The sequence below is a fragment of the Salvelinus fontinalis genome, chromosome 16 (genome assembly GCF_029448725.1).
Source record: "Salvelinus fontinalis isolate EN_2023a chromosome 16, ASM2944872v1, whole genome shotgun sequence".
In the NCBI taxonomy this organism is placed as follows: Eukaryota; Metazoa; Chordata; class Actinopteri; order Salmoniformes; family Salmonidae; genus Salvelinus; species Salvelinus fontinalis.
In genome coordinates this window covers 20,272,964-20,298,540 of record NC_074680.1, presented here as the reverse complement: position 1 = coordinate 20,298,540, position 25,577 = coordinate 20,272,964, and the positions used below count along the sequence as shown (strand labels likewise).

General features: G+C 45.7%; 1 protein-coding gene across 1 annotated transcript in view; it reads right to left on the bottom strand.

The window, feature by feature from the left end:
- LOC129812791 (protein transport protein Sec23A) overlaps nucleotides 1–24,987 on the bottom strand; it is a 53,260-nt gene extending 28,273 nt beyond the window's left edge. The window contains exons 1-6 of the mRNA XM_055864667.1: nucleotides 24,880–24,987; nucleotides 19,723–19,956; nucleotides 8,370–8,514; nucleotides 7,664–7,980; nucleotides 6,186–6,330; nucleotides 5,575–5,733 (exon numbers count right to left, since the gene is read on the bottom strand). Of these exons, the coding sequence (XP_055720642.1) occupies nucleotides 5,575–5,733; nucleotides 6,186–6,330; nucleotides 7,664–7,980; nucleotides 8,370–8,514; nucleotides 19,723–19,943 (987 nt within the window). The 5' untranslated portion in view covers nucleotides 19,944–19,956; nucleotides 24,880–24,987. The remainder of the gene's footprint in view (nucleotides 1–5,574; nucleotides 5,734–6,185; nucleotides 6,331–7,663; nucleotides 7,981–8,369; nucleotides 8,515–19,722; nucleotides 19,957–24,879) is intronic.
- Between the last annotated feature and the right edge of the window lie 590 nt (nucleotides 24,988–25,577).

Genomic DNA, 25,577 nt, shown 5'->3' with positions numbered 1-25,577 from the left:
ATGTTGCAGTTTTAAAGCTAATTTACAACAAATCTACATATTCTGCCATGAAGCTGAGAGGGCAATCAGTTTTAAAGCTAATTTCCAGCAATTCTAATGCTATGTCCTTTTGCTCAAACATAATCAAATCTATACTGTGTGGCGTACAGCAGGTCAGCCACCAGGGGGAGACTCGTCGAGGCCTGGTAACAGATGGAGTATACATCACGAGGCGATGACTCCATCTGCTGGACGTGCCAGGTCTCGATGGGCTCTCCAGCCAGGACTAATTGTGGCTGATTGGGAGCTGGTGAGTAATCAAGGGCGGATTGCTCACCAACTGTGCAAGGCCCATAAAGCTGCCAGAAGGGCAGCACACAGAAGGAATGGGGGAAGAAAGGACTCCCGTGGTATGGTTGACGGTTGCAGAGGTAAGAAGAGGGAGTTGTTTTGTGCCCGACAGGACACCGCCAGACCCGGAATACCAGAAGACGGCATCCCGGAGAGGGTCTCATAGGGGAGAGCCATCATTTTCTTTTTGATCTATTATTTAAATAAACATCCTTGAAACTGAGCTAATCCTTCTTTGTCCGTGTCTGATATTGGTAAACGTCTTGACCAAACCGCCTGGTCTGCCACAAGTGGTGGAGAATGCGGGCACGTCTGAGACGTGGTCAGATCAGGGTTGATGTTTACGCAGTATCAGCATGGACGAGTTGATAGCTCAGTTCGTCCGGGCCCAACAAGCACAACAGGCGGTTCAGGAACGAACGCTGGAGGAACAACGACTACAAAATGTCCGCCTCGTTGAGGAAGTCAGGAAGCTGCAAGGAGGAGCGTCTCCTGGATCACATCCCAACCAGTTTTGATCAAGCTAACGGGAGACGATGACATCGAAACATACCTCTGTACATTTGAACGGACAGCACTACGAGAAGGATGGCCAAGGCCGCAGTGGGCAAGTCTGCTGGCCCCGTTCCTCTCTGGGAATGCCCAAAAGGCTTATTGGGACCTGAACGACGAACAGGCGGATAACTACAACGGACTCAAACGGGAGATACACAGCCTGGCCCATCGGGCTCAACGGTTCCACGACTGGAGGTTCATACCCGACGCATCCCCCCGTGCCCAGATGAGCGACCTACTGCGCGTCACCAGGGCATGGCTCCTCACGGACGTATCCACCCTCTCCATCCTCGACAAAGTGGTCACGGATTGCTTCTTACGGGCGCTACCCCATGACATGAAGAGGGCCGCGAGTCTATGCGCGCCCAAGACCTTGGAGGGCCTCCTGGAAGCAGTGGAGACGCATAAGAACACTCAGGCACTGCTGCGTGGGACCTGGGACGAGTTGGCGACCCGGCCGAGGGGACGGAAGGACAGCTCCACCGCTGTGTACCACGAACCGACAGTTGGCAGGGCCAAAGGACCGCAAACCCGTAGAGAGACGGCGGGGGTAGGGCCGACCCGCCACCGACGACCTCAGGAAGAGGGAGACCAAAGGAGGTGTTTTGAGTGTGGCGCACGGGGGCACATTGCCTGGAATTGCCCGGCTCGAAAGGAGTTGATGCCATCAGCTAGCCCCGGAGGCGAGGTGGGTCACGCTGTGAACTATGTCACCTCCTGTTGGGCACACCACGGATCAACTGCCCCCATGGTCCCGGTGAAGGTGGACGGACACAACATTAGACTCCGGAAGCATGGTTATGCTCGTAACCATGAGCCTGCTGAACCAGGAGACCGAACGGGGTAGGGAGATGTCCATTTCCTGTGTTCACGGGGACACAAAGCGGTATCCCACTGTATGGACCAACATCGTGACGCCACAAGGGAGCTGTCAGATGATGGTGCAGCACCAGAGCTGCCGGTACCCCTCCTAGTGGGACGGGATTGTCCGCTGTTCACGGCCCTATGGTGGCCAGAATTGAGGAAGAAGGTACGAGCCGGCCAAAGAAGAAAGCGGGAACGACCAATAGCCTGTGCGGCCTGGAAGCAGCCGGTTAACCAGCATGTGTCTACGGCTCCGAAGTCGGAGGGGGCGCCGGAACCCGATTCCCCTGGGGAACCCCTGGAGAAAGAGCCCATCCTCCCCCTCCTTGATTTCGAGGGGCCAGTAGAGACCCCAGCTGGGGGCCAACTGAGGGGACAATTCGGGACGGCCCAGTGGGAGGATCCAAACTTGAAAGCTGCTGCCGCCCAAGTGATAGCGGTGGATGGACAGCTACTTCCAGGGGTGAGAGACTGGCGATACCCCCATTTCCAAATTAAGAATAACCTTTTGTATCAGGTGTCGCGCCAACAGGGGGAACTTCGAGAGGTATTGTTGCTGCCCCGACGGTATGTAGGAACTGTTCTTCAGCTGGCCCACACCCACCTGTTGGGGGCACACCTGGGAATGGAGAAGACCCGGGAACAGATCGCCGCCCGGTTTGAGGAAGGCCGTGGAAGACTACTGTCGCAGGTGCCTGGAGTGTCAACTCACTGCCCCAAAAGCACAATTCAGAAACCCTCTGATCCCCCTGCCAATAATCGGGGTGCCCTTTGAACGCATCACCATGGACATAGTGGGACCCCTGGTAAAGACTGCACGAGGACAAAGGTACATCTTGGTAATCGTGGGCTATGCCACCCGGTATCCTGAAGGCCATTCCCCTACGGGCGGCGGTGTCCAAGGGAATCGCCCGTGAGCTGTTCCACCTCTTTAGCCGGATGGGCATCCCGAACGAGATCCTGACAGACCAAGGTACGGAGTTTATGTCCCGCCTCATGAAAGAGTTGTGTGCCTCCTGCAGATCAAGCAGATCCGGACCTCCGTTTTTTACCCGCAGACGGATGGGCTCTTCGAGAGCTGTAATAAAACGCTCAAACAGATGCTGCGGAAGGTCATCGAGCAGGATGGGAAGAACTGGGACCAGCTACTACCCCATCTAATGTTCTAAAGGCGAGAAGTACCCCAATCCTCCACTGGGTTTTCCCCGTTCAAACTTCTCTATGGAAGGAGGCCACGCGGCCTATTGGACCTCGCCAAGGAGGTGTGGGAAGCCCAACCGACCCCCTTACGCAGCAAGGTAGAGCAAGTGGAGACGATGCGGGAGCGGATGACAGCCATTTGGCCAGTCATGAGGGAACATATGGAGAAGGCCCAATGCGCCAATGCCCAGGTCTACAAATCGGGGAGCCCAGCCCCGAGAATTCCAGGTGGGAGACAGGGTGTTGGTCTTGATCCCCACGGCCATATGTAAGTTCCTGGCAAAATGGCATGGACCATACGAGGTGATCAAGAAGCTGGGACCTGTCAATTACCGCGTATGGCAACCGGGGAGATGGAAACCCCAACAGATTTACCACGTGAACCTGTTGAAGAAGTGGCGCGAAAGGACAGCCTTGGCCGTGTTATGGTCGGGACCCAGGATGCTAACGGTACCAGTGGAGGTCCCGAGCAATGAGGACCTCGACCCGGCCCAGAAGCAAGAGCTCAGGGAGCTCGTCGATCGAAACACGGCGGTCTTCTCCAAGAAGCCGGGCCGCACGACCCTCATTGAACACCACATCCGTACTCGGCCCGGGGAAACGGTATGAAAAAGGCCATATCGGATTTCGGAGGCCCGAAGGGAGGCCGTGAAACAGGAAGTGGAGGCTATGCTGAGGATGGGGGTCGTGGAAGAGTCCCACAGTGCATGGTGCAGCCCCATCGTGTTGGTGCCCAAACCGGACGGTAGCCTCCGCTTCTGTAACGATTTCCGGGGGGTGAACGAGATCAGCTGTTCGACACATATCCCATGCCGAGGGTGGACGAGCTCATTGACCGATTGGGAAAGGCCCGGTACATCAGCACCCTTGACCTGACCAAAGGTTATTGGCAGGTACTTTTGGCAGCCTCCTCCCGGGAGAAGATGGCGTTTTCGACACCAGACGGGTTGTATCAGTACCAGGTGCTCCGGTTCGGTCTCCACGGAGCCCCGCCCACATTCCAACGGCTGATGAACAGAGGTGGTAATGGATGCGCTCAGACAAGCTGGGTTGACCGCAAACCCCAAGAAATGCAAGCTAGCGTTCGAGGAGGTGGAGTACCTGGGGTATTTGATCGGACGGGGGAACGTCAAGCCCCAGGAGAGGAAGGTTCAGGACTGGCCCGTTCCACGCACCAAGACACAGGTCAAGTCCTTCCTGGAACTGGCAGGATACTATAGCCGGTTTATCCCCAACTTTGCGGCTATAGCTTCCCCCCTCACCGATCTAACTAGGGCCCGCATCCCGAAAACAGTGAAATGGACAGACGAGACAGAAGCGGCGTTCAACGGTCTGAAGGAAGCGCTGTTCTCCCATCCGATTCTCGTAACGCCCGGTTTCCAGGTGCCGGTGGTGGTCCAGACGGACACCTGTGATACGGAACTAGGGGCCGTTCTGTCCCAGGTACACGAGGGGGAGGAGCACCCCATCATGTACATCAGCCGAAAGCTGATGCCTAGGGAAAATAAATACTCTATCGTTGAGAAAGAGTGTCTAGTGGTGAAGTGGGCTAGACACTCAAGTATTACCTGCTAGGTACCCACTTCACCCTGGTTACGGATCATGCTCCCCTGGTCTGGATGGCCAGGGGAAAGGACACGAACGATCGGGTCACCAGGTGGTTCTTGTCCCTTCAACGCTTCTCTTTTCCTGTTGTGCACAGGTCAGGGGGCGAAGCATGGAAATGCAGATGCCCTATCACTGATGACAGTCCCCTTCCTGACAGAGCTACGGGGGTACAGCAGGTCAGCCACCAGGGGGAGACTCGTCGAGGCCATGGAGTATACATCACGAGGCGATTGGCTCCATCTGCTGGACGTGCCAGGTCTCGACGGGCTCTCCAGCCAGAACTAATGTTGGCAAATTGGGAGCTGGTAAGTAATCAAGGGCGGATTGCTCACCAGCTGTGCAAGGCCCATAAAGCTGACAGAAGGGCAGCACACAGGTGGAATGGGGGAGGAAAGGACTTCCGTGGTATGGTTGACGGTTGCAGAGGTAAGAAGAGGGAGTTGTTTTGTGCCCGACAGGACACCGCCAGACCCGGAATACCAGAAGACGGCATCCCGGAGAGGGTCTCATAGGGGAGACCCATCATTTTCTTTTTGATCTATTATTTAAATAAACACCCTTGAAACTGAGCTAATCCTTCTCTGTCCGTGTCTGATATTGGTAAACGTCTTGACCAAACCCCCTGGTCTGCAACAACTGATAAATTCATTGTTTGGGGAATTTTCTATTGTACCTAACTGTCTAACTTTTATGGTGATTGTTAGTTCTCAAATATTATAAAAATACATTTAAACATTTAGGCGGCCCGAAAAAACACTTAGGAGGCCCGCCCAAGGATTTCCATGGGAGAAAAATCCCATAATATAATATACAGAAAAAGGTAATACCTGTTTGTAACTTGTTATGCTAAAACACACATCTAGCTATTTAACTGATTGTCTCACTTTAATGTGGTGTAACACACGAGTTCATCATCATTCACAGACAGTGGCAACAGACCTGAAAAAAGTTCCGATCATGGTAAACTCATCTAAATAACAGGAAAAGTGAACAGTCAAAGGTTGAGCCAAAACTTACTTTGGTCCCCTTTTTCATGAACTTGGCATTGTCCTTCTCAATGTCGTGCCAGGAGCGAATAGGGGTCTTCAGCTCATCTCCTACCACCATGCCTGGACCCTGAGTGGCTGGACCACCGATGAAGGTCATGATGCGTGCCCCAGTGTTAGGGAAGGTGCACTGGATGGGGTAAAAAAGGGACATTTTATTTCAAAACATTTCTGTGAAGCTGAGTAAACAATGCAACCAAACACAGACTAAAGCTAGTAATCCTGGCCTATTCCCACGGCATAATAGGTTTATACATCTTACAAATCCTACTTCATACAGAGGAACACAGGGAAATATGAATTTGAAGTAGTGTGCGGGGGCTGATCAGACTAAAACGGTAATATTGAAAATGGTGTCATTGAAATATGTACCATTATATTCCAATGACAAATATGAACAGACCTGAGTTTTAATATTATTTAAAATCTTTCAAACACTTTGAAAACACTTGCTTAAGTCTGCCTGAGACGCCAGATAACTATTTTATTAGTGCTGTTGGGTCAGGAAAAATCTAAATCTTTAAAATACTGTTTGAACCCAGGACTGCATTGAGGCAGTTTATATTTCTGTCTAGGTCTAACCTCCAGCAAGCCAACAGCGATGGACATGGCCGACCCTAACGAGCGGAGGGGGCGTTTGCCCTGAGTGACAGGCCAGGGATCCCTCTGGAGCTCTCCAAGCAGGTCTGTCAGGTTCATGTCAATCTTCTGGACAGGCTGGAGGAATCTAGGCAAAAGGAAATAAGTCTTAAGATTAGTCTAATTTTGTGTCATGATAAATTATTTTAATGTACAGTACCAGTCAAAAGTTTGGACACACCAACACATTCCAGAGTTTCTTAATTTTTTTACTATTTTCTACAATGTAGAAAACTATGAAATAACACATATGGAATCACATAGTAACCATAAAAGTGTTAAACAAATCAAAATATATTCTTCAAAGTAGCCACCCTTTGCCTTGATGACACCTATTTAATAGGTTTGATGTCTTCACTATTATCTTACAATGTAGAAAATAGTAAAAATAAAGAAAAACCCTTGAGTGTCCAAACTTTTGACTGGTACTGTATGTACTGTCATGGCATTGGTGTGTGGCTGTATGTGTATTTTTTCCGTATACATTCAATAAATCAATCAAATCAGCCAATTCAACCAATCTACAGACCACAATCAAAAAGGTACTATACTGAACAAAAATATAAACGCAACATGCAACAATTTCAACGATTTTACTAAGTTTATATAAGGAAATAAGTCAATTGAAATTAATTAATTAGGCACTAATCTATTGATTTCACATGACTGGGCAGGGGCGCAGCCATGGGTGGGCATGGGAAGGCATGAGCCCACAACCCTTGGGAGCCAGACACACCCACTGGGGAGCCAGGCCCAGCCAATCAGAATGAGTTTTTCGCAACAAAAGGGCTTTATTACAGACAGAAATACTCCTCAGTTTCATCAGCTTTCCAGGTAGCTGGTCTCAAACGATCCCACAGGTGAAGAAGCCGGATGTGGAGTCCCTGGGCTGGCGTAGTTACATATGGTCTGAGGTTGAGACCGGTTGGACGTACTGCCAAATTCTCTAAAACTGCGTTGGAGGCGGCTTATGGTAGAGAAATTAACGTTAAATTATCTGGCAACAGCTCTGGTGGACATTCCTGCAGTTAGCATGCCAATTGCATGCTCCGTCAAAACATGAGACATTTGTGGCATTATGTTGGGTGACAAAACTGCACATTTTAGAGTGGCCAATTAGATTCCCAAGCACAAGGTGCACCTGTGTAATGATTATGTTGTTTAATCAGCTTCTTGATATGCCACACCCGTCAGGTGGATGGATTATCTTTGCAAAGGAGAAATGCTCACTAACAGGGATGTAAAAAATTTGCGCACAAACTTTGAGAGAAATAAGCTTTTCGTGGTCTGAAAAATGCCTGGGATCTCTTATTTCAGCTCATGAAACATGGGACCAACACTTTAGATGGTGCGTTTATATTTTTGTTCAATATCCAATGTCAAAACAATGCTGTAGACTGTAGCTTTGAAGAGTGGTTTACCTGTTGGAAAGGGGGGGCTGTGGAGCTTGTGGTCCCCTTCCTGCCTGTGCAGCAGTGGGTTTGGTCAAGCCCAGCATCTCCTGCAGCTGCTTGGCGTTAAGGTCTTTAGTTCCCCTGAAGACGTAGCTCTTTGAGATGCCATCGCAGCCCAGCTCGTGGACCTGGATCATGCGTCCGAAGGTGATGAGGCCAACCAGGGCTGTAGGAGGCAGCAGCGACAGGGACATCTGTAAGGACTCCTTCAGAGCCTGCAGGTCTTCATCCTCCATGCAGGTGTCCACCACGTACAGGAAGACCAGAGGCATCTGGGGACCTCTCTGTGGGGTAAAGAGAGAGAACCTAGTCAACTATCCTATTGCATAAAACAGTGAAAGGATGCTAGAATCCAACAGATGACTGACAGTCTCATTTTCACCCCTCTGTGGGGGCCAGCAAACTAATTTATAGGTGGACTAATAAAAAAATGACAAAATGGTTTTCAAGTAACATTATCAAGATGTATGAGAGGTCCATCACAGGCCTTGTTTTAATGTACTAAATGAAAATGAAATAACATAAGTGTAGGAAAGATGAGATCTTATCTGAATGCTGTTAAAAACTATTATAAAACTGATCAAATTGAGATAAATCAAAATATTTTGATTTGGGGGAAAAAAATACTGTATTACAATTCGAGAATCCAGCATCGATCAAATAGAAACATTACCTGGACAACATATTCAATGGTGGAGAACTGTGGCAGTAGCTCAGCTGGCTGGTTCACCTCTGATATCCCAGCATAGGTAGGTGGAAACTGATTTCTCTGATAGCAGAAGTTGCAAGCCCACAGTTTGGCTCCGTAATCCACTTGGCTAGGTTGAGAGACAAAATGATTGTGGTAAAAATCTGAGAGAGAATGACCACACAGTTTAGTGGCAATTCCAATGTAACAGAATAACACTTTGACTGATTTCAAAATTTAACAAACAATACAACTCTATGCACAAGGATTACGAAGAAAATGTACACAGAACAATTCACATACACATTTACTGGAACAATGTGCAGATGCAAAGTTTGGTAACAGAACTACGGTAAAATGTCTGTTTTTTATGCAACCACATTTTCCAAAAGTTCTTAAAAATCTGCTCTGAATTACAATTCAAAGATGTGGCATGACACATTGAGTTTGGAAAAAAATATATACAGTATTATGGTTATTGTGTCATGCCACATCTTTCTTACAGTAGGAGACAGAATCCGGTAACAGAATAACGGTAACAGAATGACATCACGGTTCCCTGATCTGTACTATACAGAAATTCATTATTATGGATATGTATATCATTCTCTTTTAGAAAACATCTACCAGAAAGTCTCAAGACCCCTTTTCCATCTGTTTGACCAGAAACCAAAGCCTTTACTTACTCCAAATTTTTATATGACTTAATTTCTCAAACATATAGACTCTTAGCTTTCATTTGACACCCAATTTGACATGCTCCTATGAACTTCACATGTTGGTGGTCATGGGTCCTTTTACATGGAAATGCTCCCAGACTACAACTATTTAAACAGTACATGTGAACCTTCTGAAGACTGAGGATGTGTAAATCACCTGATTACAGTTAGGCTACAAATGGAGGAGTAGACTACAAGTTATGAATGAGGGAGGGAGAGAATAAAGCAGGGGTCTCCAACCTTTGAGCATGAGTGCTACTTTTACAAAATGAAACGTTGTGAGCTACTGATGTTTTTTCTTTAAAAAAAAAGGCACATTCTTCTCCCCTGCAACGCAACTCAGCTCCAGGTCCTTAGTGTAAAAGAGAAAGACGTGCACTGTTTTCCGTCAATATAACTGGTAAAATAATGGTGAATAAAAAAAACTCTAAAGGGGCCCTATAAAATCAGTTTTTTCCCTCCCCAAATTATGTTTCATATTTTCCAAAATTATGTTCCTAGCTTTATTTTTCCTGGTTTGAATTAATTTCACACTCAAAATTACAATGGTTCATAGAGAAACAACGAAATTGGATGCTCCGAGTCGATGTCAATGCTTAAATCACATCAGAAGAACCATTTTTGGGGGGGAGGTATAGAAAAAATAAGTAACAAATGTAGATTTGTGTAATTCCCCTTTAATTGCGCATCGGGACCTTTAATTGCACATCTAGTGTGCCATCTAATGTGCCAGTCTAGCGATGATTCTGTACTGCTGCTGCTCATTTCATGGCAAAGTTTTCAAATAACAAATAGATACAAATTATATACTTTTGCCAGGTAAGCCAACTGTGCAGTTAACATTTAATTGAGAAGGTTTTGGGGAAAGTATTTCTGTCAACTCACAAGACGGTAGAAGTCGACCGATTATTATTTTTCAACGCCGATACCGATAATTGGAGGACCAAAAAAAGCCGATACCGTTAATCGGACGATTTTTATTTATTTATTTGTAATAATGACAATTACAACAATACTGAATGAACACTTTTATTTTAACTTAATATACACTGCTCAAAAAAATAAAGGGAACGCTTAAACAACACAATGTAACTCCAAGTCAATCACACTTCTGTGAAATCAAACTGTCCACTTAGGAAGCAACACTGATTGACAATAAATTTCACATGCTGTTGTGCAAATGGAATAGACAAAAGGTGGAAATTATAGGCAATTAGCAAGACACACCCCAAAACAGGAGTGATTCTGCAGGTGGTGACCACAGACCACTTCTCAGTTCCTATGCTTCCTGGCTGATGTTTTGGTCACTTTTGAATGCTGGCGGGGCTCTCACTCTAGTGGTAGCATGAGACGGAGTCTACAACCCACACAAGTGGCTCAGGTAGTGCAGTTCATCCAGGATGGCACATCAATGCGAACTGTGGCAAAAAGGTTTGCTGTGTCTGTCAGCGTAGTGTCCAGAGCATGCAGGCGCTACCAGGAGACAGGCCAGTACATCAGGAGATGTGGAGGAGGCCGTAGGAGGGCAACAACCCAGCAGCAGGACCGGTACCTCCGCCTTAGTGCAAGGAGGTGCACTGCCAGAGCCCTGCAAAATGACCTCCAGCAGGCCACAAATGTGCATGTGTCAGCATATGGTCTCACAAGGGGTCTGAGGATCTCATCTCGGTACCTAATGGCAGTCAGGCTACCTCTGGCGAGCACATGGAGGGCTGTGCGGCCCCACAAAGAAATGCCACCCCACACCATGACTGACCCGTCGCCAAACCGGTCATGCTGGAGGATGTTGCAGGCAGCAGAACGTTCTCCACGGCGTCTCCAGACTCTGTCACGTCTGTCACATGTGTTCATGTGCTCAGTGTGAACCTGCTTTCATCTGTGAAGAGCACAGGGCGCCAGTGGCGAATTTGCCAATCTTGGTGTTCTCTGGCAAATGCCAAACGTCCTGCACGGTGTTGGGCTGTAAGCACAACCCCCACCTGTGGACGTCGGGCCCTCATACCACCCTCATGGAGTCTGTTTCTGACCGTTTGAGCAGACACATGCACATTTGTGGCATGCTAGAGGTCATTTTGCAGGGCGCTGGCAGTGCACCTCCTTGCACAAAGTCGGAGGTAGCGGTCCTGCTGCTGGGTTGTTGCCCTCCAACGGCCTCATACACGTCTCCTGATGTACTGGCCTGTCTCCTGGTAGCGCCTCCATGCTCTGGACACTACGCTGACAGACACAGCAAACCTTTTTGCCACAGTTCGCATTGATGTGCCATCCTGGATGAACTGCACTACCTGAGCCACTTGTGTGGGTTGTAGACTCCGTCTCATGCTACCACTAGAGTGAGAGCACCGCCAGCATTCAAAAGTGACCAAAACATCAGCCAGGAAGCATAGGAACTGAGAAGTGGTCTGTGGTCACCACCTGCAGAATCACTCCTGTTTTGGGGGGTGTCTTGCTAATTGCCTATAATTTCCACCTTTTGTCTATTCCATTTGCACAACAGCATGTGAAATTTATTGTCAATCAGGGTTGCTTCCTAAGTGGACAGTTTGATTTCACAGAAGTGTGATTGACTTGGAGTTACATTGTGTTGTTTAAGTGTTCCCTTTATTTTTTTGAGCAGTGCAGTACATCAATCAAATCAATTTAGCCTCAAATAAATAATGAAACATGTTCAATTTGGTTTAAAGAATGCAAAACAAAGTGTTGAAGAAGAAAGTAAAAGTGCAATATGTTCCATGTAAAAAAGCTAACGTTTAAGTTCCTTGCTCAGAACATGAGAACATATAAAAGCTGGTGGTTCCTTTTAACATGAGTCTTCAATATTCCCAGGTAAGAAGTTTTAGGTTATTATAGGAATTATAGAACTATTTCTCTCTATACCATTTGTGTTTCATATATCTTTGACTATTGGATGTTCTTATAGGCACTTTAGTTTTGCCAGTGTAACAGTATAGCTTCTGTCCCTCTCCTTGCCCCTACCTGGGCTCGAACCAGGAACACATCGACAACAGCCACCCTCGAAGCATCGTTACCCATCGCTCCACAAAAGCCGCGGCACTTGCAGAGCAAACTACTCCAAGTCTCAGAGCAAGTGACGTTTGAAACGCTATTACCCCGCTAACTAGCTAGCCATTTCACATCGGTTACCCCAGCCTAATCTCAGGAGTTGATAGGCTTAAAGTCATAAACAGCACAATGCTTGAAGCATTGCGAAGAGCTGCTGGCAAACACACAAAAGTGCTGTTTGAATGAATTTTTATTTTGTATCTGTTATTTTACCAGGTAAGTTGACTGAGAACACATTCTCATTTACATCAACGACCTGGGGAATAGTTACAGGGGAGAGGAGGGGGATGAATGAGCCAATTGTAAACTGGGGATTATTAGGTGCCCGGGATGGTGAGGGCCAGATTGGGAATTAAACCAGGACACCGGGGTTAACACCCCTACTCTTACGATAAGTGCCATGGGATCTTTAATGACCTCAGAGAGTCAGGACACCCGTTTAACGTCCCATCCAAAAGACAGCACCCTACACAGGGCAGTGTCCCCAATCACTGCCCTGGGGCATTGGGATATTTTTTTTAGACCAGAGGAAAGAGTGCCTCGTACTGGCACTCCAACACCACTTCCAGCAGCATCTGGTCTCCCATCCAGGGACTGACCAGGACCAACCCTGCTTAGCTTCAGAAGCAAGCAAGCAGTGGTATGCAGGGTGGTATGCTGCTGGCTCAAATAAATGCTTACGAGCTTGCTGCTGCATACCACCGCTCAGTCAGACTTAATTATAACATAATAACACACAGAAATACGAGCCTTAGGTCATTAATATGGTCAAATCCGGAAACTATCATTTCGAAAATAAAATGTTTATTATTTTAGTGAAATACGGAACCGTTCCGTATTTTATCCAACGGGTGGCATCCCTAAGTCTAAATATTGCTGTTACATTGTACAACCTTCAATGTTATGTCATAATTATGTAAAATTCTGGCAAATTAGTTCGCAACGAGCCAGGCGGCCCAAACTGTTGCATATACCCTGACTCTGCGTGCAATGAACGCAAGAGAAGTGACACAATTTCCCTAGTTTAATATTGCCTGCTAACATTAATTTGTTTTAACTAGGGAAATTGTGTCACTTCTCTTGCGTTCTGTCCAACAGAGTCAGGGTATATGCAGCAGTTTGGGCCACCTGGCTCATTGCGAACTGTGAAGACCATTTCTTCGTAACAAAGACAGCCAACTTCCCCAAACGGGGGATGATTTAACAAAAGCGCATTTGCAAAAAAAGCACAATCGTTGCACGACTGTACCTAACCATAAACATCAATGCCTTTCTTAAAATCAATACACAGAAGTATATATTTTTAAACCTGCATATTTAGCTAAAAGAAATCCAGGTTAGCAGGCAATATTAACCAGGTGAAATTGTGTCACTTCTCTTGCGTTCATTGCAAGAGTCAGGGTATATGCAACAGTTTGGGCCGCCTGGCTCGTTGCGAACTAATTTGCCAGAATTTTACGTAATTATGACATAACATTGAAGGTTGTACAATGTAACAGCAATATTTTGACTTAGGGATGCCACCCGTTAGATAAAATATGGAACGGTTCTGTATTTCACTGAAATAATAAATGTTTTGTTTTCGAAATGATAGTTTCCGGATTCGACCATATTAATGACCAAAGGCTCGTATTTCTGTGTGTTATTATGTTATAATTAAGTCTACGATTTGATAGAGCAGTCTGACTGAGCGGTGGTAGGCAGCAGCAGGCTCGTAAGCATTCATTCAAACAGCACTTTGCTATGCTTCAAGCATCAAGCTGTTTATGACTTCAAGCCTATCAACTCTCGAGATTAGGCTGGTGTAACCGATGTAAAATGGCTAGCTAGTTAGCGGAGTAGTTGTTCCCCTTGCTTTGCAAGGGCCGCAGATTTTGTGGAGGGATGAGTAACGATGCTTCGAGGGTGGCTGTTGTCGATGTGTTCCTGGTTCGAGCCCAGGTAGGGGCGAGAGGGACGGAAGCTATACTGTTACACTGGAAATACTAAAGTGCCTATAAGAACATCCAATAGTCAAAGGTATATGAAATACAAATGGTATAGAGAGAAATAGTCCTATAAATACTATATTACCTACAACCTAAAACCTCTTACCTTGGAATATTGAAGTCTCATGTTAAAAGGAACCACCAGCTTTCATATGTTCTCATGTTGTGAGCAAGGAACTTAAACGTTAGCTTTTTTACATCTAATAAAATTTTATTTGTCACATACACATGGTTAGCAGATGTTAATGCGAGTGTAGCGAAATGCTTGTGCTTCTAGTTCCGACAATGCAGTAATAACCAACGAGTAATCTAACCTAACAATTCCACAACTACTACCAGATACACACAAGTGTAAAGGGATAAAGAATATGTACATAAAGATATATGAATGAGTGATGGTACAGAACGGCATAGGCAAGATGCAGTAGATGGTATCGAGTACAGTATATACATATGAGATGAGTAATGTAGGGTATGTAAACATAAAAGTGCATAGTTTAAAGTGGCTAGTGATACATGTATTACATAAAGATGGCAAGATGCAGTAGATGATCATATAATGTATATGTATATACTGTAATCTAAGTGGCATTGTTTAAAGTGGCTAGTGATACATTTTTCATCAATTTCCATCAATTTCCATTATTAAAATGAGCTGGAGTTGAGTCAGTATGTTGGCAGCAGCCACTCTATGTTAGTGGTGGCTGTTTAACAGTCTGATGGCTTTGAGATAGAAGCTGTTTTTCAGTCTCTCGGTCCCTGCTTTGATGCACCTGTACTGACGTCGCCTTCTGGATGATAGCGGTTGAACAGGCAGTGGCTCGGGTGGTTGTTGTCCTTGATGATCTTTATGGCCTTCCTGTGACATCGGGTGGTGTTGGTGTCCTGGAGGGCAGGTAGTTTGCCCCAAGTGATGCGTTGTGCAGACCTCACTACCCTCTGGAGAGCCTTACGGTTGTGGGCGGAGCAGTTGCCGTACCCGGCGGTGATACAGCCCGACAGGATGCTCTTGATTGTGCATCTGTAGAAGTTTGTGAGTGCTTTTGGTGACAAGCTTAATTTCTTCAGCCTCCTGAGGTTGAAGAGGCGCTCCTGCGCCTTCTTCACAACGCTGTCTGTGTGGGTGGACCAATTCAGTTTGTCTGTGATGTGTACGCCGAGGAACTTAAAACTTACTACCCTCTCCACTACTGTCCCGTCGATGTGGATAGGGGGGTGCTCCCTCTGCTGTTTCCTGAAGTCAACAATCATCTCTTTTGTTTTGTTGACGTTGAGTGTGAGGTTATTTTCCTGACACCACACTCTGAGCGCCCTCACCTCCTCCCTGTAGGTCGTCTCGTCGTTGTTGGTAATCAAGCCTACCACTGTAGTGTCGTCTGCAAACTTGATGATTGAGTTGGAGGCGTGCATGGCCACACAGTCGTGGGTGAAAAGGGAGTAGAAGTACAGGAGAGGGCTCAGAACGCACCCTTGTGGGGCCCAAGTGTTGAGGATCAGCGGGGTGGAGATGTTGTTACCTACCCTCACCACCTGGGGGCGGCCCATCAGGAAGTCCAGTACCCAGTTGCACAGAGCAGGGTCGAGACCCAGGGTCTCGAGCTTGATGACGAGTTTGGACGGTACTATGGAGTTAAATACTGAGCTGTAGTCGATGAACAGCATTCTCACATAGGTATTCCTCTTGTCAATGGGTTAGGGCAGTGTGGTTGCGATTGTGTCGTCTGTGGACCTATTGGGGCGGTAAGCAAATTGGAGTGGGTCTAGGGTGTCAGGTAGGGTGGAGGTGATATGGTCTTTGACTAGTCTCTCAAAGCACTTCATGATGACGGAAGTGAGTGCTACAGGGCAGTAGTCGTTTAGCTCAGTTACCTTAGCTTTCTTGGGAACAGGAACAATGGTGGCCCTCTTGAAGCATGTGGGAACAGCAGACTGGGATAAGGATTGATTGAATATGTCCGTAAACACACCAGCCAGCTGGTCTGTGCATGCTCTGAAGACGTGGCTGGGGATGCCGTCTGGGCCTGCAGCCTTGCGAGGGTTAACACGTTTAAATGTTTTACTCACGTCGGCTGCAGTGAAGGAGAGTCCGCAGGTTTTGGTAGCGGGCTGTGTCAGTGGCACTGTAAGACATCCTGGTCCGTGACGGGGCTGGCTTTCTTTTTGTAATCCGTGATTGACTGTAGACCCTGCCACATACCTCTTGTGTCTGAGCCATTGAATTGCAACTCTACTTTGTCTCTATACTGACGCTTAGCTTGTTTGATTGCCTTGCGGAGGGAATAGCTACACTGTTTGTATTTGGTCATGTTTCCGGTCACCTTGCCCTGGTTAAAAGCAGTGATTCGCGCTTTCAGTTTCGTGCGAATGCTGCCATCAATCCACGGTTTCTGGTTTGGGAATGTTTTAATAGTTGCTGTGGGTACGACGTCGCCGATGCACTTTCTAATGAACTCGCTCACCGAATCAGCGTATTCGTCAATGTTGTTGTTGGACGCAATGCGGAACATATCCCAATCCACGTGATCGAAGCAGTCTTGAAGCGTGGAATCAGATTGGTCGGACCAGCGTTGAACAGACCTGAGCGCGGGAGCTTCTTGTTTTAGTTTCTGTCTGTAGGCTGGAAGCAACAAAATGGAGTCGTGGACAGCTTTTCTGAAAGGAGGGCGGGGGAGGGCCTTATATGCGTCGCGGAAGTTAGAATAACAATTATCCAGGGTTTTACCAGCCCTGGTTGCGCAATCGATATGCTGATAGAATTTAGGGAGTCTTGTTTTCAGATTAGCCTTGTTAAAATCCCCAGCTACAATGAATGCAGCCTCAGGATATGTGGTTTCCAGTTTACATAGAGTCATATAAAGTTTGTTCAGGGCCATCGATGTGTCTGCTTGGGGGGGAATATATACGGCTGTGATTATAATCGAAGAGAATTCCCTTGGTAGATAATGCGGTCGACATTTGATTGTGAGGAATTCTAAGTCAGATGAACAGAAGGACTTGAGTTCCTGTATGTTGTTATGATCACACCACGTCTCGTTAATCATAAGCCATACCCCCCCCGCCCCTCTTCTTACCAGAAAGATGCTTGTTTCTTTTGGCGCGACGCGTGAAGAAACCAGCTGGCTGCACCGACTCTGATAGCGTCTCTCGAGTGAGCCATGTTTCCGTGAAGCAAAGAACGTTACAGTCTTTGATGTCTCTCTGAAAGGCAACCCTTGCTCGGATTTTATCAACCTTGTTGTCAAGAGGCTGGACATTGGCGAGTAGTGTGCTAGGGAGTGATGCGCGATGTGCCCGTCTCCGGAGCCTGACCACAAGACCGTTTTGTTTGCCCCTTTTACGGCGACATTGTTTAGGTTCGCCGGCTGGGATCGGATCCATTGTCCTGGGTGGAAGGCAAGACACAGGATCCGCTTCGGGAAAGTCATATTCCTGGTAGTAATGATGGTGAGTTGACGTTGCTCTTATACATGGCACATATTGCACTTTTACTTTCTTCTCCAACACTTTGTTTTGCATTATTTAAACCAAATTGAACATGTTTCATTATTTATTTGAGACTAAATAGATTTTTATTTATGTATTATATTAAGTTAAAATAAGTGTTCATTCAGTATTGTTGTAATTGTCATTATTACAAATAAATACATTTTAAAAAATCTGCAGATTAATCGGTATCGGCTTTTTTTGGTCCTCCAATAATAGGTATCGACGTTGAAAAATCATAATCGGTCAACATCTAATATGGATGCCTGATGAAGACCTAAGGGGCGAAACGTTGTTGTAAATAAATATCACCTGGGAGCATGAGCAGCAGTGTGCGCCGTTTTCTTTCTGTTTTCCATGAGTTTGCCTACAACTCCAGCACCTGCGGAAAGTACCTGGAGTGTATGTTCAGATTTTGTGTCAGACCGTATACCACGGGTATGACAAAACATGTATTTGTACTGCTCTAATTACATTGATAACCAGTTTATAATAGCAATAAGGAACCTTGGGGGTTTGTGGTATACGGCCAATATACCACGGTTAAGGGCTGTGTCCAGGCACTCTGCGATGCGTCGTGCCTAAGAACAGCCCTTTGCCGTGGTATATTGGCCATATACCACACCCCCTCGGGATTTATTGTTTTAATAAATCGACATATGCAGCTCAAAAAGCAATAGAAACAGCATGCAAATCAGGGATCCAAATTACATTTACGATTCGGTTACCGACGTTCACCAAAAAGAGACGTTCAAAAAGAGCCATTCGTTTGCGAACGACCCATCCCTACTGACTACACAAGGAGTGCTAGGCAAATGCCTGCACTACACAGACAGAAATGGGCAATATTTCTGGAAATGAATTGGCAGATATTGGCTTTATAAGCCAGTAGTGTCTAGCCAGGGGTGGGATAATGTCAATGTTGCGTTGGTTAGAAAGCAGCTGGGAGTTTCCGGTGTCTGATACAAGGTAGATTTGTTTATGACATTTAAAGGTGGAACACGTGAAAATTGCATGTACTTTCAGAATTGTTTGGCGAGCTACACATAGGTGGTCGGCAAGCTACTGGTAGCTCGCAATTGACCTGTTGGAGACCCCTGGAATAATCCTGTGGGCGAAAACAGTGAAAAATAAAAAAGATTTGGAGTACAATTATCAAAATGTACAAGGCATTTATACACTCAGTGGCCAGTTTATTAGGTAAACCACCCTGTTCACAAAAATGGTTAGCTCCTACAGACAGTGAGTCACGTGGCCGTGCTATATAAAGCAGACAGGCATCCAGTTAGTGTTTGAGTGAACGTTAGAATGGGCAAAACGAGTGACCTAAGCGACTGAGCGTAGAATGATTGTCAATACCAGGCATGCCGGTTCCAGCATCTCAGAAACGGCCGGCCTCCTGGGCTTTTTACGCACGACAGTCTCTAGGGTTTACCGAGAATGGTGCAATAATCAAAAAGCGGCAGTCCTGTGGGCGAAAACAGCTTGTTGATGAGAGAGGTTGATGGAGAATGGCAAGAATTGTGCAAGCTAACAGGCAGGCCACAAAAAGCTCAGTACAACAGGGGTGTGAAGAACAGCATCTCAGAACGCACAACTAGTCGGTCCTTGTCACGGATGGGCTATTGCAGCAGACGATCAGAACAGGTTCCACTCCTATCAGCTAAAAACAAGAATAAATGGCTACAGTGGGCAGGCAATCGACAAAACTTGACAATTGAGGAGTGGAAAAACATTGCCTGGTCCGACGAATCCTGGTTCCTATTGTGTCATGCTGATGGCAGCCAGGATTTAGCATAAACATCATAAGTCCATGGCCCCTCCTGCCTTGTGTCAAAGGTACAGGCTGGTGGGATGGTGTGGGGGATGTTTTCCTGGCACACGTTAGATCCCTTGATACCAATTGAGCAGTGTTTCCATGTCCCAAAGAATTCAGGCTGTTCTGGAGGCAAAGGGGGGGGGGGGGGGGGGGGTCCGACACAGTACTAGATGGGTGTGCCTAATAAATGGGCCACCGAGTGTAGTGTATATCTGCTTTAATTGAAACGTGAAAAATACAAAAGTGAAAAGGTATTGTTGTCTCACCAGAGCGGGTTAAGGACCGCGCGGCAGGTTGCCCTGCTACACAACACAGGCTCATACTGTATTGGGGGCAAGTCTGGGCGCTCCTTCAGGGGGGTGAACAAAGAGGCCACGGGGACCACCATGCGGGTGGCCTCCAGACGACTGGAGGGCCAGACGTTCCAGCTGAAACGCACCCCATCACGCTCCTCATTCTGGGCGATAAACTCTGGGAAGGTTGCCATTGCACCCTACAGACTGAGAAGGAGAGAAAGGAGTGGCTGCATGTTATAGCAATATAGGCTATACATTTTATGGTCATGATTCCATTTGATATTTCAACATAGCATTAATTATATAATAGTCCACTGCACTGCAAGGAGTCTCATAATATTATATTTTTATAATTGCCTGGCTTTTTACCTTTGCAGTGTCCTGAGATACCCTTTTGGACTTTGAGCATAATGTTACACTCCAGCATGTTTACCTTCAATTTGAATGTGTCATAGCAATAAACGGGTAGAGGAAATGCAGTCAAAAACATGACGTAACCTATACTATGGGAAATTCTGGCTTACTTCTAAATGGGTCTAAAAGTCATGGCTAGAACCTGGCTATGGTACAGAATATGATCCTGACTGTGACCCACTTCTTCACCCACTGTCTGATCAAATGTTCAAAATAATTTACTTTGAAAACACACTGAATCTGAATAGAAGTCCAATCAACAGATGTAGACCTTACAGTGAAGCCTCTAACCGACAATACAGTATCAAAAAATACGGATAAGAATAAGAGATAAAAGTAACAAGTAAATAAAAAGCAGCAGTAAAAAAATAACAATATATACAGGGGGGTGCCGGTGCAGAGTCAATGTGCGGGGGAACCGGTTAGTTGGGGTAGTATGTACATGTAGGTAGAGTTAATTAAAGTGACTATGCACAGATGACAACAGAGAGTGGCAGTGGTATGGAAAGTGGAGGGGGTCGCAATACGAATAGTCTGGGTAGCCATTTGACTAGATGTTCAGGAGTCTTATGGCTTGGGGGTAGAAGCTGATTAGAAGCCTCTTGGACCTAGACTTGGCGCTCTGGTACCGCTTGCCGTGTGGTAGCAGAGAAAACAGTCTATGACTAGAGTGGCAGGAGTCTGACAATTTTTAGGGCCTTCCTCTGACACAGCCTGGTATAGAGGTCCTGGATGGCAGGAAGCTTGGCCCCAGTGATGTACTGGGACGTTCGCACTACCCACTGCAGTGCCTTGCGGGCGGAGCCCGAACAGTTGCCATACCAGGCAGTGATGCAACCAGTCAGGATGCTCTCGATGGTGCAGCTGTAGAACCTTTTGAGGATCTGAGGACCCATGCCAAATATTTTCAGTCTCCTGAGGGGGAATAGGTTGTGTCGTGCCTGGCCGTGCAATCCTGAGTGAACAGGGAGTACAGGAGGGCGCTGAGCACGCACCCCTGAGGGGCCCCTGTGTTGAGGATCACCGTGGCGAATGTGTTGTTACCTACCCTTACCACCTGGGGGTGGCCGTTAGGAAGTCCAGGATCCAGTTGCAGAGGGAGGTGTTTAGTCCCCGGGTCCTTAGCTTATTGATGAGCTTTAACTTCTTATGGCTGGGGGGCAGTATTGAGTAGCTTGGATGAATAAGGTGCCCAGAGTGAACTGCCTGCTACTCAGGCCCAGAAGCTAAGATATGCATATTATTAGTATCTGTGAGTATAACAGAACTCATATGGCAGGCAAAAACCTGAGGAAAAAATCTAACCAGGAAGTGGGAAATCTGAGGTTTGCAGTTTTTCAACGCTTTGCCTATCCAAGATAGTGTAAATTTGGTCCGATTGCACTTCCTAAGGCTTCCACTAGATGTCAACAGTCTTTAGAACCTTATTTCAGGCTTCTACTGTGAAGGGGGAGAGAATTAGAGCTGTTTCAACCAGAGGTCTGGCAGATTGCAATGAGCTCAGTCTCGCACGCGACCGTGAGAATTAGCTGCGTTCCATTGCATTTCTAAAGACAAAGGAATTCTCCGGTTGAAACATTATAGAAGATTTATGTTAAAAATATCCTAAAGATTGATTCTATACATTGTTTGACATGTTTCTACGAACTGTAACCAAACTTTTTGACTTTTCGTCTGGACCTAGTGCTCGCGCCTCATGAATTTGGATTTGTGAACTAAACGCGTGAACAAAAAGGAGGTATTTTGACATAAATTATGGACTTTATCAAACAAAACAAACATTTATTGTGGAACTGGGATTCCTGGGAGTGCATTCTGATGAAGATCATCAAAGGTAAGTGAATATTTATAATGCTATTCTGACTTCTGTTGACTCCACAACATGGCGGGTATCTGTATGGCTTGTTTTTGTGTCTGAGCGCCGTACTCAGATTATTGCATGGTGTGCTTTTTCCGTCAAGTTTAAAAAATAATCTGGCACAGCGGTTGCATTAAGGAGAAGTGGAACTATAATTCCATGCATAACACTTGTATCTTTTATCAATGTTTATTATGAGTATTTCTGTAAATTGATGTGGCTCTCTGCAAAATAACCGGATGGTTTGGAAGCAAAACATTACTGAACATAACGCGCCAATGTAAACTGAGATTTTTTTTATATAAATATGAACTTTATCGAACAAAACATTACATGTATTGTGTAACATGAAGTCCTATGAGTGTCATCTGATGAAGATCATCAAAGGTTAGTGATTAATTTTATCTCTATAAAATTCTGCTTTTTGTGACTCCTCTCTTTGGCTGCAAAAATGGCTGTGTTTTTCTGTGACTAGGTGCTGATCTAACATAATCGTTTGGTGTGCTTTCGTCGTAAAGCCTTTTTGAAATCGGACACTGTGGTGGGATTAACAACAATTTTATCTTTAAAATGGTGTAAAATACTTGTATGTTTGAAGAATGTTAATTATGAGATTTCTGTTGTTTGAATTTGGCACCCTGCACTTCACTGGCTGTTGTCATATCGATCCCGTTAGCGGGATTTCAGCCGTAAGAAGTTTTTAAGGGCACTATGGTGTTGAACGCTGAGCTGTAGTCAATGAATAGCATTCTCACATAGGTGTTCATTTTGTCCAGGTGGGAAAGGGCAGTGTGGAGAGCAATAGAGACTGCATCATCTGTGGATCTGTTGGGGCGGTATGGAAATTGGAGTGGGTCTAGCGTTTCTGGGATGATGGTGTTTATGTGGTCCATGACCAGCCTTTCAAAGCACTTCATGGCTTCAGACGTGAGTGCTACGGGTCGGTAGTCATTTAGGCAGGTTACCTTAGTGTTCTTGGGCACAGGCAACTTTGGTGGTCTGCTTAAAACATGTTGTTATTATAGACTCGGACAGGGAGAGGTTGAAAATGTCAGTGTAGACACTTGCCAGTTGGTCAGCGCATGATCGCAGTACATGTCCTGGTAATCAGTCTGGCCCTGTTGCCTTGTGAATGTTGACCTGTTTAAAGGTCTTACATCGGCTGCGGAGAGTGTGCTAACACAGTCTTCCAGTACAGCTGGTGCTCTCATCCATGTTTCGGTGATATTTGCCTGGAATCGAGCATAGAAGTAGTTTAGCTCGTCCAGTAGGCTCCTGTCACCGGGCAGCTCTCGGCTGTGCTTCCCTTTGTAGTCTGTAATGGTTTGCAGAGCCGGAGTAGTACGACTCGATCTTAGTCCTGTATTGACGCTTTGCCTGTTTGATGGTTCGTCACAGGGCATAGCGGGATTTCTTATAAGCTTCCAGGTTAAGAGTCCCGCTCCTTGAAAGCGGCAGCTCTAGCCTTTAGCTCAGTAACGGATGCTGCCTGTAATCCATGGCTTCTTGTTGGGGTATGTACATAGGGTCACTGTGGGGACGACGTCATTGATGCACTTGTCGATGAAGCCAATGACAGATGTGCTGTACTCCTCAATGCCATTAAAGGAATCCCAGAACATATTCCAGTCTGTGCTAGCAAAACAGTCCTGTAGTTTAGCATCTGCTTCATTTGACCACTTTTTTATTGATCTAGTCACTGGTGCTTCCTGCTTGAATTTTTCCTTGTAAGAAGGAATCAGGAGGATGGAATTATGGTCAGATTTTCCAAATGGAAGGATGAGGGAGAGCTTTGTATGAAACTCTGTGTGTGGAGTAAAGGTGGTCCAGAGTTATTTTCCCTCTGGGTGCACATTTAACATGCTGATAGAAATTTGGTAAAACTGATTTAAGTTTCCCTGCATTAAAGTCCCCGGCTACTTGGAGCCCCACGTCTGGGTGAGCATTTTCTGGTTTTCTTATGGCGGAATACAGCTCATTCAATGCTAGTGAATGCATAGTGGTGCCAGCTAGTAGTAAGCTCATTGTATTGAACTATCACTAACCTTTGCGGTCTCCTGAAGTTACAATATTTGACCTGATGAGATTCTATCAGAGATGCAAATGTTCACAATTCCTTAATAGTTAACAAAGGTCTTTCAAAATGGAAACACTCACTGTATTGGGCTTTTATCTAGCTAGTTAAGTATCTGACCTGATTCAAACACTCTACACACACGTACATTGTAATATTATTGTATGGTGGTATTACACATTTTGTATTGTAGATATGTACTGTTTTATCTTTTGTGTTATGTGTTATGTGTGATGTAAGTGCCTTAATGTGTTTGAACCTAGTAGTTGCTGCCTTGGCAGGAACAACTGTAACGGGGATCCCTAATAAATACAAATGGTGACTCAATCAACAGGTTTACAAACGGATGCTGGATTACCTGCAAAGCTATTTTGATTGAATGAACAACCAGTCACAACATTAGCTAGATACAGTAGCTAACAAGGGCACGCCAAAAACAATTACAATTGTTCAATAGATTTCAGGAGAGAAAATCACATCACAAAAAAATATAGCCAACACAAAAAGTAGACAAGCTAGCTAACTAGAATAAATTATTGTATTCACCATGTTAGCAACCCGCTAACGTTAGCTATCTAATTTAGCTTCATAGTTAGCGGACCGACCGGCGAATGCAATGTGTAAAAAAAATATTTTAAAAATCGCCCTGCTCAGCTCGCTAAACCGCCACACAACTGCAACTTAATAGTATTACATCCAAAATACATTACGTAATACACATATCCCAAAGATATGTCTTAGTCAATATTTACAGCAAATAGTAGCACATTTGAATATTTACCTGATGTCCTCAGACTGGTTGACTCTGCTACGTACTGTAGTGACAGTGAACAGCGCCAAGCACAACGTTGGCTGACAACGTAGCAAACAACATGGCTGCGAGGAGTAATGCCACGTCAAGAGGTGTCCAATCATAGCCCCTCACCCAAAATAGTTTTAAGGACCGTTTCATGACAGAGGTTGTTAACTAGGTTTCATCACATTCTTATTTATTTTCAACAGTCATTTTTTGGACCTGTCTGGCTTTGTTCGAAAAGACAGAACTACCTATACAACACGTTCTGTTTGTTGGACTGATAAGAACAAGAGGGAGACTATTGGTTCAACGTTTCCTTTGTAATAATTTTAATATGTGAAGTGCTTGACTTGGGCTGAAATAGTTGCCTTTACTCATTTTCAGGGCAGGTACTGTTTATATGTAGATGCTGAAACTCTGCAATACTTTTGAGCTAATATTCTATAAGAGGTGCTGGTACTCAGCTCCCATGATCTCCTGCCCAAGTTTAGTGCTGTATGTGATAAACACCACAAATCAACATGAATATCAGTAGCTTTATGTACATTTACATTTTCTGCTCAATTTCCTTTGAAATGCAGTGCCCCAACAATAACACATTTCAACAGCCATAGGTAGCTCATACTAGTACTGTATATTAAAGGATGTGGTCTAATCTTTGACAAGAGTTTCATTGATAGTTG